Source organism: Chenopodium album, chromosome 5, assembly GCF_948465745.1.
Source record: "Chenopodium album chromosome 5, dcCheAlbu1.1, whole genome shotgun sequence".
Taxonomy (NCBI): Eukaryota; Viridiplantae; Streptophyta; class Magnoliopsida; order Caryophyllales; family Amaranthaceae; genus Chenopodium; species Chenopodium album.
The window spans coordinates 53,048,726-53,061,258 of NC_137838.1; the positions used below are offsets into that span (position 1 = coordinate 53,048,726).

General features: G+C 34.0%; 1 protein-coding gene across 4 annotated transcripts; it reads left to right on the plus strand.

The window, feature by feature from the left end:
* The first annotated feature begins 3,120 nt into the window (after nt 1–3,120).
* LOC145632107 (uncharacterized) lies at nt 3,121–12,086 on the plus strand. Of its 4 annotated transcripts, none has more exons than XM_081684395.1 (12): nt 3,121–3,385; nt 5,167–5,244; nt 5,329–5,587; nt 5,688–5,762; nt 6,223–6,895; nt 9,291–9,428; nt 9,503–9,652; nt 10,481–10,884; nt 10,965–11,150; nt 11,265–11,357; nt 11,442–11,591; nt 11,689–12,086. In XM_081684395.1, the coding sequence occupies exons 5-10, from the start codon at nt 6,893–6,895 to the stop codon at nt 11,275–11,277; spliced, it is 894 nt and encodes a 297-aa protein (XP_081540521.1). In that variant the 5' UTR covers nt 3,121–3,385; nt 5,167–5,244; nt 5,329–5,587; nt 5,688–5,762; nt 6,223–6,892; the 3' UTR covers nt 11,278–11,357; nt 11,442–11,591; nt 11,689–12,086. The 4 variants fall into 4 exon arrangements, with proteins under 4 accessions (XP_081540521.1, XP_081540519.1, XP_081540518.1 ...); XM_081684393.1 differs by having other exon boundaries at nt 6,223–6,667; nt 6,737–6,895; nt 11,442–12,086; XM_081684392.1 differs by having other exon boundaries at nt 11,442–12,086.
* Nucleotides 12,087–12,533: the final 447 nt, after the last annotated feature.

Below are 12,533 nucleotides of genomic sequence, written 5' to 3' on the forward strand. Positions count from 1 at the left end.
TCCTTCACATTTAAAATTTTCACATACAAAAAAATAGTTTCCTTCACAATTAATAAATCTTCATACCTTCTTAATCCCCCCGCCACCCACCGACTTCCCTTTTCTCTTCTTACTCTTTCTCTTCATGTACTCCTTTATCATCACCTTCATAAATCCTCCAGAACTAGAATCAGAATCCTCATTGCTCGAATGTTCAGATTCCTGATCATCAGGTTCTTGATCATGATGTTCTTCTTCTTCACCATCAATTCTCTTTCGTTTACAATTCCACATTTTCTTCGATTGGCCCACAGGTTTCAGAGTCAATGACAAACCCACAGGTTTGCGTACCTCTCTTTTTAATGGACCCTGAATATCATCTTACAAATTAGTTCCACTTTTTAAATATAAAATCACACCAACAACAACAACAAATAAATACTCACCCCCCACTTTGTCCGATTCATCGACCGAACAATTGACTTTTTCTTCATCACTGAATCTGCACATAATTTACCAAACATTAGCTTTCTAACAGAATATACCTTAATCATTTCAAATAAACTCCTTACAAGAATCTTACAAAAAAGGCATAACAATAAATAACTGATTACAAATACAACAAAGGCACCACTACTAATGACATAATTCTAAAAACATTATGCCAATTATACAAAACAAACCAAACGCAGAGATTATTTCTACAATCACAGTAAAGCAGACCAAACCAAAACAAACCCATAAACCATGAAAGATTCCATTAAACCATGAAATAAAGCGGACATTATTTCTACAATCACAGTAAAGCAGACAAGCGATACACACATTCATATGGTCACAAAAACCAAGCATTAAACCATTACCCAAAAAACATTCTCACTACCCTTATAATTAATAAAACAGTTCCACCCTTCCCATATTTTGTGCCAATTTAAACCGCATTTCCCCAAATGAATTTAATGGAAAACCTACCTCAATAGTGCCTCAATATCTCTGTCCCAAGAATCATTCACATTTTCATTTTCACTTTGTTAAGCTATAGTTCAAATTACTTTATCCCTAATGGTATATATCAATCAACATTGAAACCCACATCAACATCCCAATTGAAATTCGACATTTGAGGCTAAGGTGGTTAATGCCTTTGACAAAGAAATATATTTAAAGTTTTTGCTGCAAAAAATTAGACTATTGAGGCTACAGTTCAAGCAACAATTTTACTGCAATTTATACCTACATTTGTACAATTAAAACCCACCCATCAAAATCCCAATTGAAATTCGACATTTTGGAAAACCTATCCCCAAAATTCGACAACCACAAACCCCCTATTTCATAACCAATCTTTGATTCCAACAACACACAACAACACACAACAACACACAACAACAACTACAATGATATTAAATCAGACAAACCATACACACATTCATGTGGATACGAAGCCAAAACAGAAATACCAAACCTTAAACAATTAAACAATTTAACTCAACAAAACGTTCTCACTACGCTTACAAAACCACGCTGATTTTGTCCGGTTTTCGAACCTGATTTCCCCAATTCACAAACATTTAGAGCAATGATACTTGAATCTTTAGAAGTGTAAGGTATTTTACCTGTTCACTTTCTCCTACTTAGCTTGTTTGGAGGCAATGCATCTGCACACGTTTAGAAGTCTCTGTTATGTGCTAGAAAACATTAGAGACAACAGTGAAGGTAAATATGAGAAGACTTACACAAGGGTTTGTGAAAACAGCAAACACTCAAAGCCCGGCTACTGCATAAATGACCTGTGCAAATAGTTTTGATGATCTAATAGTCAGCAAAATTATAAATATTTCCAGTTCTCTAAGCAAAGAAATGTCATCAATCATGTAAAGGGTGAAAAGTTAGCTATAGCTTAAAGTAAATCTTATTGCATAGTTAGCTGTAGCTTAAAGTAAATCTTATTGCATATTAGTGTGAGTTGTATCTGTAAGTGAATACTATTGCACACAAGCATTAGTTGTTAAGAAACATCCCAAGCGCAATTTTTACCCCTAAATTGAATTGAAATTTACCCCTAAATTGAATTGAAATTCGATAATTTACCCCTAAATTGAAAATTCGATAATTTGCAAAACCTTTACCCCTAAATGCCATAACACAAAACTAAAGGTAAAGGGATGAAAAAAGAATTCGACTTTTTTTGTATGTTGTAAAGGAAACTGATGCAATTCAATAAACAGGTAATAAATTTATGTAAATTTTAATCTCCTTTAAAAAAAAAAACACAAATTCAGACAGAAATTCATGATGATTCAAACTCTCAGAACAAAACTAAAAACCCTAAAAAAACACTAGAATTCGACCCCTAAATTGAAAATTCGATAATTTGCAAAACCTTTACCCCTAAATTCGACCCCCGAAACCCTAAAATAGACCAAACACTAGAATTCATCAAAATTAACTAATCAAAACAATAATCCTCGACTACAAGTTTAACCCCACAAAAAAATACATACCTGAAGAAGATTGACGTCGCGATTTTGACGGAGGTGGACGGAGATCCCAGCGGGGGAGAACCTATGAATCCAACAACTCTTCGTCGGGGGACGATTTTGTAGAAAATAATCGAAGGAGATTCAGATATTCAATTTCGACTAAGAGGAAAATTGGAATGATATACAGGAGAGAGAAAATATGACAGGAAAGAGGAACAACAGAGAGGAGAGAGAAAAGCTATAAGTGAAAGGGACGTCTCACACTTTCCTCGTAACGGAGTACTTTACCTCGAAACGGCATAAGCATCTGGCCAAATTCAAATTTCATATCAAAAGACAACTTTACCCCTGCGAGACAACACCAAATATCTCGCAACACTCCGTTTAGAAAGCCTCCTAAATGGAGTATTGAGATGCATTAGTAAATGCATATTCAGGGGCAAGCTGGTAAATTCACATGGTTGAGTGGAAATCCACCTCACTTTCACATGGTTGAGTGGAAATCCACCTCACTTTCCGTTATGCTTTTTGTTAGCCCGTTACATAAGTATCTCGTATTTCCTGAGTGTATTTGCATAGGTATCTTGTATCTCGTACCCCTTGTATTTGTACTCCGTATCTTATATTTGAATTAGATTATTTGGTCACATGGTTGATTATTTTCTCTCTCTTCCATTTACCTCTCCTTCTGTCTTCTCACTGTCTCTCTCCTCTGAACTTCTAGTTTCTTCTCGTTTCGCCTCCAGGAAGAAATTCGAATTCGAACCCTCTGTCTTCTCACTCTAGGTCTCTGTATTCCCCATTTCCTCCATATCCATCTCCATCGTCGTTTGCGGTGGTGGGTGACTTGAAGAATTATTTCTGGGCTTGCCACGGGGAGAATTCAAGGATTATACGCATCATTCGTGATCAATTTGACCCAAGTAAGCGAGTTAGTTATAAATTCATTAGTTTTTATCAATTTTGTAATGCTTGTTGAAACAATTTTAGTACTTTGTCAAAGTTAATTTCATTGTATTCGTTTAACCTAAAAGTTAGGGTTTTCAAATTGGTGATGTTCTGGATTTTATGGGGGGTGTGGTTGATATTCGAAATCAATAATAGGGTTTAAGAATTACATAAATCCTAACACCCCAATTTAAATTGTCCTCCAAAATTTTTATTTGTTAGGGTTTGTATAAATTCTGTCGGGGGTTGTATTAATTTTTTTTTTTTTGGATGATTTTATTTCATGGGTATTTCTTGGAATGTAATTGGTTTCATGGTATTGATTATATATGCTTGAATATAGTGTATGTTTTGAGATTACAAATTGTCCAATTTTGTTTTAGTTGTAATTTGGTGATTGGAAAAAAAAAAAAGATTGATAGCCTTTTGTTGGGCGGGATATTGCTATATTTCTGTGATTAGCAATTCTATTTGTGGATGGTTTTATGCTAAGTTGTGAGTTTGATTGGTTTCAGACCTTAATGTCGATATTGTAACCTTATTGTGTGATGGGTATTATAGGTTTGATGGGTATTATATGAACTGGTTTAAGTTATTAGTGTTATAAGCAGATTAGCCAGAGAAAGGAGAGAACTGAGATGAATAGGCTACTCAGCTTGTAGAATGGATTCATTTTTGGAAAGTAAATCCAAAGTGGTCTGCTTGGATAGAAGGAGTGAACAAGGTGCAATGTAAAAAGAGAATGAGCCTTTTATGTGGGGTTATAGTCAAGTCTTTAAAGTTGGTATTCTTAATCAAATTGACTTTTAACAACTGTTCAAAACCTGCTACTACTACTTTGATTTTGCTAATGTACTAGCAATTACTACTCTGATTCTTTTCATTTTAAAAATTCTTAGGTACCATATCTAAAATTGGAAAGATGCATCAAGTCAAGGGTATCATATATAAGTTTTTGAGAATGGATTAGGGAAACTTACCAGAGTGGCCTGGTTTGATAGAAGGAGTGAACAAGGTGCAATGTAAAAAGAGAATGAGCCTTTTATGGAAGGTTATAGTCAAGTCTTTTGTTCTTAGTCAAATTGACTTTTAACAATCGTTCAAAACCTACTACTACTACTTTGATTTTGGTAATTTACTAACAATTAATACTTTGATTCTTTTCATTTTAAAAATTCTTGGGTACCATGTCTAAATTTGGAAAGATGCATCAAGTCAAGGGTATCATATACAAGTGACAATCTGGGAAGGAAATTTCTACAAACAAGCACTTTTCTGACTATTAGCTATGATTATTTTCAGCTTCTAGGTAATCGCAGAGTCATTTACCTTATATAATCTTAACTAATTAATTAGTGTTATAAGCAGATGAGTCTTATAGAGTTATTCTTACCATATGCAAATTAGATGGCTAAAATTTTTTGGTGATAGTTTGACTTTTAGATGTATGCTCTTGGAAAATAATAATTAAAGCTTTGTATAAGAAATTATTAAAATGTATCCTACTTGTAATCACCCATTAATAGTCCTCTATAGTTTGACTATTGGGTAGGACTGTGGGTTAGGCTTGGTATGTTAGATCTTTTAGTAGGCCTTCTTTATTAGGCCTTCTTTTTTTAGGTCTCTGATTGATATGGCAGTTTGTTAATTTGTATTGATTATGGAAGTTTGTTAATTTGTATTGATTATTTTGGGTGTCTTGTTTGATGTAGAAGCTTTTATCCATGATGCTAAGTGTAGCTGTGATTTTTTGCAGATCAGATTTGTATTATTCCCCGCAAAAATTATGAGATCGAAGACATTTATGCGATCGAAGAACTGGAAACACTTGATGGTGAGCTAGTGTTCTGTGCTTGTATTAATGTGTTAGTTGAATGTGGTGAAGTTTGAAATTTTCTGTGTCATTTCTTGCATTTAGGATCCATCAACTTCTAAGGACCCCGATAAAGGGGGGGGGGTCTGAAGTGAAGGGGAAAAACAAAACTAACAAGAAGGCAAAGCTACCTAAGAAGTCTGTAAATGCGGTTGTTGATAATAGCGGTGAAGAAGACAATGGTTCTGATGAGCAGACTGATGAAGATACTTTAGAGGAGTCCTGCTCTCCCTCTGAGTTCATGAAGATGATGATGTTTTTCATGAAAAGTAAGAATAAAAGTCGGAAGAGGAAAAGGGAAAAGGTATAGTGAATATGTAACTATTAAGGCACATATATTTATACCAAGATTAGTATGCTAAAAATAGGACATAACCCTAGGTTTATGATTTGTATGTATGTAGGGTGAAATAACCAAAGGCCAAAAAGTTTTAAGCGAAGGGGCAGTGTTGAAGACCCATCATGAGAACATCAGAAAGGTATGCTGTTTTAGCTACTAATGTAAACAGAATAGGCCCTTAGTTTACTAGTATTAATTTCCAAATCTATCTCATAAATCAGGTTTCTGGTATAGAAGACATATTTTTTGGCTCCAATTTACTTTGCCTTCAATAAAACTAGTTGAAAACTATCTGCCATTATGAAGTGTGATCTCACAGTCCAACTCATACACCCTCACAAGTTATTACAAGTTCAGTACAACCTAAAAAGACAAAATGAATTGTTCATCCTTACACACATAAGCTTATAATGATTGCGTGAATTACGTCAGATTAAAAATGATTAGAGCCACAGTATGGACATCAAATTAATTGTACCAGAACTAAACCAATATGTTAAGTTGACAGCACTATAACTAATCAGAATAATTTTTATTTTGGTGCATGTAAATGAGTTTGTTTGTTGGCTACTAATGCATATTCCCTCTTTTTGTGGCAGTACCCCAACACTGTATGCGAATCTTTCTTCCAAGTTGCGAAAAATTTTGATCCAAGATGACGCGCATTAGTCAAACAAATGGGGTTTGAAGGTCTCTTGGAAATTAACATGAAAAATGTACCGAGGCAATTTTGCTATTGGTTGATGACAAGAGTGATTCCGGATGGCACGATGGTGTTTGGGGATAGTGAGATCTTACCCTTAGGTCCCACTCAAGTGAGGTCTATACTCGGGTTATCCATGGGTGCTGAAAAAGTCTCTTTTGATGTTGGTGAAAATGATGAGGAGAAGGTGGAGAAGATGAGAAGGATTTTTTATCTTTATGGTGTTGGTTCGAAAAAAAAAAACCATTTCGTTGAAATATGCTTCAGAAGCATTATGTCCATTAGATGCATCTGGTGAAGCAATTCCCCTTGCAGATGAAGTTAATGAGCAAGATTTCATGGTAGCCTTTCTACTTGTCGCCCTTAGTTAAGTGTTTTGTACAACCACTAATAATTCAAACTTTCCGAAGTCACTCATACCAGCATTGACAATGGCTACCAAGGCTATCAACTCTGATTAGTGTTCGTTGACGTTCGAGTGGCTATGCGACACAGCTAACAGATTTCAAAGGAAGTTTAAAAAAGATGGTTATAGGTCTTGCTATGGGGGCAGTTTTTTGTTCATTATGGTGAGCTTCAATCAAACTATTTACATTTTTTTGTCGTTCAATGAAATAGGTGGCATTTAACACATTTCATTTTGGATTTTCAACTTGTCTAGCTGAGTGCATTGTGCTAAAACTACAAGGTTAAGGATAATTTGGATTTGAAAATAAAAAATTATACATGCTTTGCATATTCAGTTTAAACCTATGTACTATTCTGAATACAGTTTTATCCTATTCCTGGAACCAGGAATTGCTGGTACTATGAGAAAGAATGGGAGTCAGTATACTAATTAAGAACTAGAGAGTTTTCTCTGTGGTTTGCTTTGCTTTGACTTCTTACAACCACTACATTAATAAACAACTAGAGAATTTTCTTATGAAAAGGGGAGGGAGTTTGCACTATAATTTATTTGTGATTGTGTTGATTATTATTTTATTATGCTTAGTTGGAAATGGATTTGAGGCCTAAAATCCATCATTTAATTTTTTGTTTTTAATTAGTGCTTTATAAATACACTGTCAAGTCATCAGCACCAATTATAGTAAGAGTAAAGAACCACCACTAGTAGAAAAAATAAAAAAGGCACCCCCTAATTGGCACCGGTTCAGTCCAAACCCGTGCTAAAAATGGCCTTAAAATTTGGTGGGAAGTTGAACCAGGATATATGGCACCGGTTCACTTCAAACCGGTGGCAAAAACATAAAAGGGCACCGGTTTGAAGTGAACCGGTGCCATTAAATATTAAAAAAAAAAAAACCGGCCCATATAAAAGCCCCCCAACCCTAACACATTAACTCAATCAGCCGTTTCTCTTTCTCTCTCCTCCTCTCTTCCTCTTTCTCTCTCCTCTCCTCCTCTTTCTCGATCTCCTTCTCCGTCCTCCTTCTATTTCTCTTCCCTCATCTCCTTCCAACATGCAACACCGTCCTCACTTCTTTCAATCGATTTCTTGGTAATATTTTTTTTTAATTTTATTTTGATTATTATTTTTGATTTCTGTTCATTTTTATTCGATTTTAATAGGGTTTTTTTTCGATTTTGATTTATTTTTCTTCGAATTATGGGTATTTGTTTTCGATTTCATTTTTGGGTATTTGTTTTTCAATTTCATTTCTGGGTAATTGTTTTTCGATTTCATTTTTGGGTTTTGTTTTTCGATTTCATTTCTGGGTATTATTAATGTTTTTCGATTTTGATTCATTTTTCGATTATTATTTGTTTTTCGATTTTAATTTTTTTTGATTTTTTTTAATTTTCTGGGTTTTAATTTTTTTCGATTTTCTGGGTTTTAATTTAATTTTTTCTTCATTTTCTGGATTTTCTCGATTTTCTGGGTTTTAACTAATATTCGATTTTAATTTTTTCAATTTTCTGGGTTTTAATTTTTTTTTCGATTTTAATTTTTTCGATTTTTTTTTAATTTTCTGGGTTTTTAACTAATTTTCGATTTTAATTTTTTTTGGATTTTTTTTTTAATTTTCTGGGTTTTAATTTTTTTCGATTTTCTGGGTTTTAATTTAATTTTTTCTTCATTTTCTATATTTTCTAGGTTTTAAGTAATTTTCGATTTTAATTTTTTCGATTTTCTGGGTTTTAATTTTTTTTCGATTTTAATTTTTTCGATTTTTTTTAATTTCTGGGTTTTTAACTAATTTCGCAGCTAATACATTTTAATTGATTTTGTTGGATGAACTAATTGGCGCAGGTATACTATTTGCTTTGCAGGCCCAAAATATTGCACATAATTGAAGAATCAAGAATCAAGAATATTGATTTAGATGTTTGGGTTTTTTTTTTATTGTGATGTTGTAATATTTTTTTTATTTATATTGTAGTAATTTTTTATTTATTTATATGTTTTAATTGTTTAATTTTATAATTTGTATATTGTAATTTTTTTCTTGATTATATACTGTAAATTTCGGTTATATTCAATGATATTCGATTAATATGTTGTTCTTATTTATTTTAGTCAATTTGATTTTTAAGTGAAAAATGACAACAACAACAAAAAAAAAAAAAAAAAAAAAAAAAAAAGAAAAAAAAGATTTTTGGGGGTTTTTTGGCACCGGTTACTTTGAAATAATTTTCTGTGGGCCTTTTTGGCACCAGTTAACCGGTGCCAATTTTGATTTTTGGCACCGGTTTGAACCGGTGCCTTTTTAAACCCCTTTTTGGCACCCCCCACATAGGCACCGGTTCAAACCGGTGCCTTAGGCCGGGTTTGAACCGGTGCCAAATTCATTTTTTCACGTAGTGCACTCTGTCAAGTTGGTAATAGGATATATTTTTGTGTTCATTATAGTTTATTCACTTTACATATTTTTAAATAGCGTTCAATAACTGTACATATTTTAAAATAGCTTTAGTATTTTGTAATTGTGATCTGGTAATTGTGGTTTTCTTTTCTGGTAGATTTATTATCTGGACCACTTGCATCGAGATCCTGTCAAGTGGGGCGTTTACCCGAGGGTGAAGGTATGGAACTATGGTGGGGTGAACGCAGCTCTTCTTGAAGATAAGGTGTCGATCAATGAGTATGACAAGCTTTTGGTAAGATATCAACATTATTTTTATGTGTTATGTTGGTTGATAACTGTGTAACATTTTTTTTTTCTAATTGATAGGTCATCGGTATTGCTTATGGGGGAGAACATCCCCTTGTACCAAGAGAGGCGGAACATTCCTTTGGAAAGGTCAGCCATGCTGGTATTAAAAACAAGGCCCCAATTTCAGGGGGTACAGATCGGGCTTCCATAGATGATGTTGTCGAGCGGGTGAGTGTTCAAACTTGAACTATTTAGGCTGTAATTTTGTTTATGATGTTTATGTGTTTTATAACCTTTGTTTTCTCTTGAAGAGCATATAATTTTTTTAGCTATTTGTATTCATATTTAAAATTTAAGCCTTTTATATAATCCTATATAATGAAGGTTTTATGGATGCTTCTGATATAGTTTAGTATGTTTAAAAACTGATCTTCTTTGACCCCATCTCAATTATCTTCATTATTTATTAATTAATGTAGAACCTACTAAATTAATTGTAGAACCTACTTAAGCTTTTTTATAACTCACTTTTCTACTAACTTTTCATCTATTTTGAAGTTTTGATGTAATCTACTGATTTATACATAGTATGTTTTTGTCTGGTTTGAGTTTTATTGTTTCATTATCTTTACTATATTGTGTGACCAAAACAGAATATCTTGTGAGATAAATGTATGTAACTGTACGTTACATGAAATCATCTTGATTTTTGTTTAGTTATCGCTTACATAAGTTGTTTTAAAATTGACCAAGATGTTAGTTTACATGCCTAAGGCTAACACCTACCCAACACACTCCCTCTCCCCCTTTCATATATTTACATATCATGCCAAAATAGATGGGACAAATAACTAGCAGCTGTCACTCTGAGAGAGGACACTGCTAGCAATCATTAGCTCATTATAGCTCACTGAACCTTGCTGGCTGACTCCCTGATGGGCCATGTTGCTGTCCTGTCTTCCTTCTTCACTCGTAGGTGATCTATCCTTTGGTTATTTTTTTTCCCTTATATTTTTCCTTATTTTTTGGTTAACGCTCGATTTTGGCTATGTACAGGTATTAGTTCAGTTGAGTACAAGGCTAGAACCAATTGTTGAGGGTTTGATTGGGAAAGCCCTTAGTGGATTTGTGGGTAAGATGACGGGTGGTAATGATTATCTGGCAACTGGAAGCCCCCACTGTGAAAATGTTGGGAGTACCGGAAGACCAAGGGAACAAGTTAATCCTACCAAACACTTTGATGGTAATGAATTTCTGGCCAACGAAAGAACTCACGGTGAAAAAGTTGGGAGTATTGGACCAAAGGAGCTGACAAAAAAGTTTGGTGCTGGTTATTCTTTTGATAATATGAACAACTCACCACATTTGGAGGAAGGACATAGGCCACAAAGGCTTAGTCCCTTTTACAAGAGGCTTCTATGCATTGTTCAAGGGTGGAAGGAGTTGAAAAATGATCAAGAGTAAGTAAAGCTTTAATGTGTAATGGCCACTGGATATACTATATGTTGTTGTCTAATTGTGTGGCTAATGGCAAATGCAGGCCCGGTCCAAACTTAATTCTTTGTGATGGCATAGATGCATCTCAAAGGGATTGTTATCGAGTTGTTTCCCCGAGGTCTCGTGTTGGAGATCATTATGTTAGGATGGTCGCTGTCTTGTATACAAAAACTCGGGCATCACAACATACGAGGAAAAGGATTATGATGGATCCTTCGTATGCGATGAGGTTTCTTACTACACTTTTTGTTCAAACAATTTGGGTTTTTTTTTTTTTTTTTTTTTTTTTTTTTTTTTTTGTTTTTGGTATTCTACTTACCTATATTTTTGTTGTTGGTCGTAGAATTTTGTTATGATTGGTAAAGATGATCCTAAAGTGTTAGGGCAAAAGTACGGGAAGACTTTCCTTGGCTATCCTCTTTACCAAATACAAAGTGTATGTGTTTAGTTTGTTTTGTGGTGATCAAGTAATTTTATTGTTATGAATGTGCATATACTTAAATTGGTTTATGCTTTATAGGTTTTTGTCCCTTTCCTTGATACATCCAAGAAAAATGCAGAACACTGGTATTGCTTGGCCTTGGATTTAAAGGCATAACTGGTGTGGATGATAGATTCTTTTTTGTAAAAAGATTTGTACTTAAAGCATGAAAAGTTTCATCTGCAGCTTGTAATCTGTTCAATTCTCTCCTTCCTTACTTTTAATTTAATCTATGGTTTTCTGTTGGAATTATTTTTGTGACACATGCACAATTTCGTCACTTCAGATGAAGGCCTTAGAGGAGTTGCTGCATCTTAGTGATCCCATCACATGGGAAGTGGGTATAACTTCTACCATGTTGAGGAGGACATTTTCGGTACGACAAACGGACAAGTAAGTATCTATGAGTCAAAAGAAAAAGGTCTAAGAAAGAGTGTCAAGAGCATGTATTCCAGCCCTATCTGTAGACTTTACTTGTGGTCATCTTGCTAATAGCTCTTGTCTTCTACATGGTTATAGTACATTGAATTAAATGACACTAGTGTGCGACTTCAATTTTTTTGATGCAATGATTTGTTTTGTGAATTAAATCACTCAACTACCATTTATCTTGATTGTGGATGCCAAAAACTTATTTGAATTGGGGTTGGTTGATTTTTATTGACAAGTCAAAATTGATTTGAATTAGAAGTTTAAAATGTTTTATATATCTTCAGTTTTTGTGTTTTGTATTGGATGTGAAATTCAGAATAGTATGTGAATTGATTTAATAAATGATTTATGGTAGAATCTATGACTTAAGAGTTTTATTTTCCATAGCTTGGTGCTTGTTGTACTTTTAGTGAAGATGATTTCATGAGAAGAGGTTAGCCCTCACCACTTCTATTTGTTGCAATAAAAGTTGCTCTTGCGGTGCAATCATGCTAGCCACTATAAAGCATTGTGCACAATCTTTTGAAGCTCCCTTTCACATGGTAAGAGAATGAGAATGATCCTTTGCCTGTGTATTTGCTGATTGTCAGGTTGTAGACATCTACTTTTGGCCTCGTGTCCCGACAGGAAGTGCAATGACGATAAATAAAGCCATCTTCGTGTTGGATCGAAGTGAAGAATGCTTATGGATAACTGGTT

Bases quoted from the DNA above. Each gene is read 5' to 3' on its own strand.
- LOC145632107 (XM_081684392.1), top strand. The intron at 9,429-9,502 runs GTAAGATATCAA...TCTAATTGATAG, and splicing joins ATGAGTATGACAAGCTTTTG to GTCATCGGTATTGCTTATGG. The intron at 9,653-10,480 runs GTGAGTGTTCAA...GGCTATGTACAG, and splicing joins TAGATGATGTTGTCGAGCGG to GTATTAGTTCAGTTGAGTAC.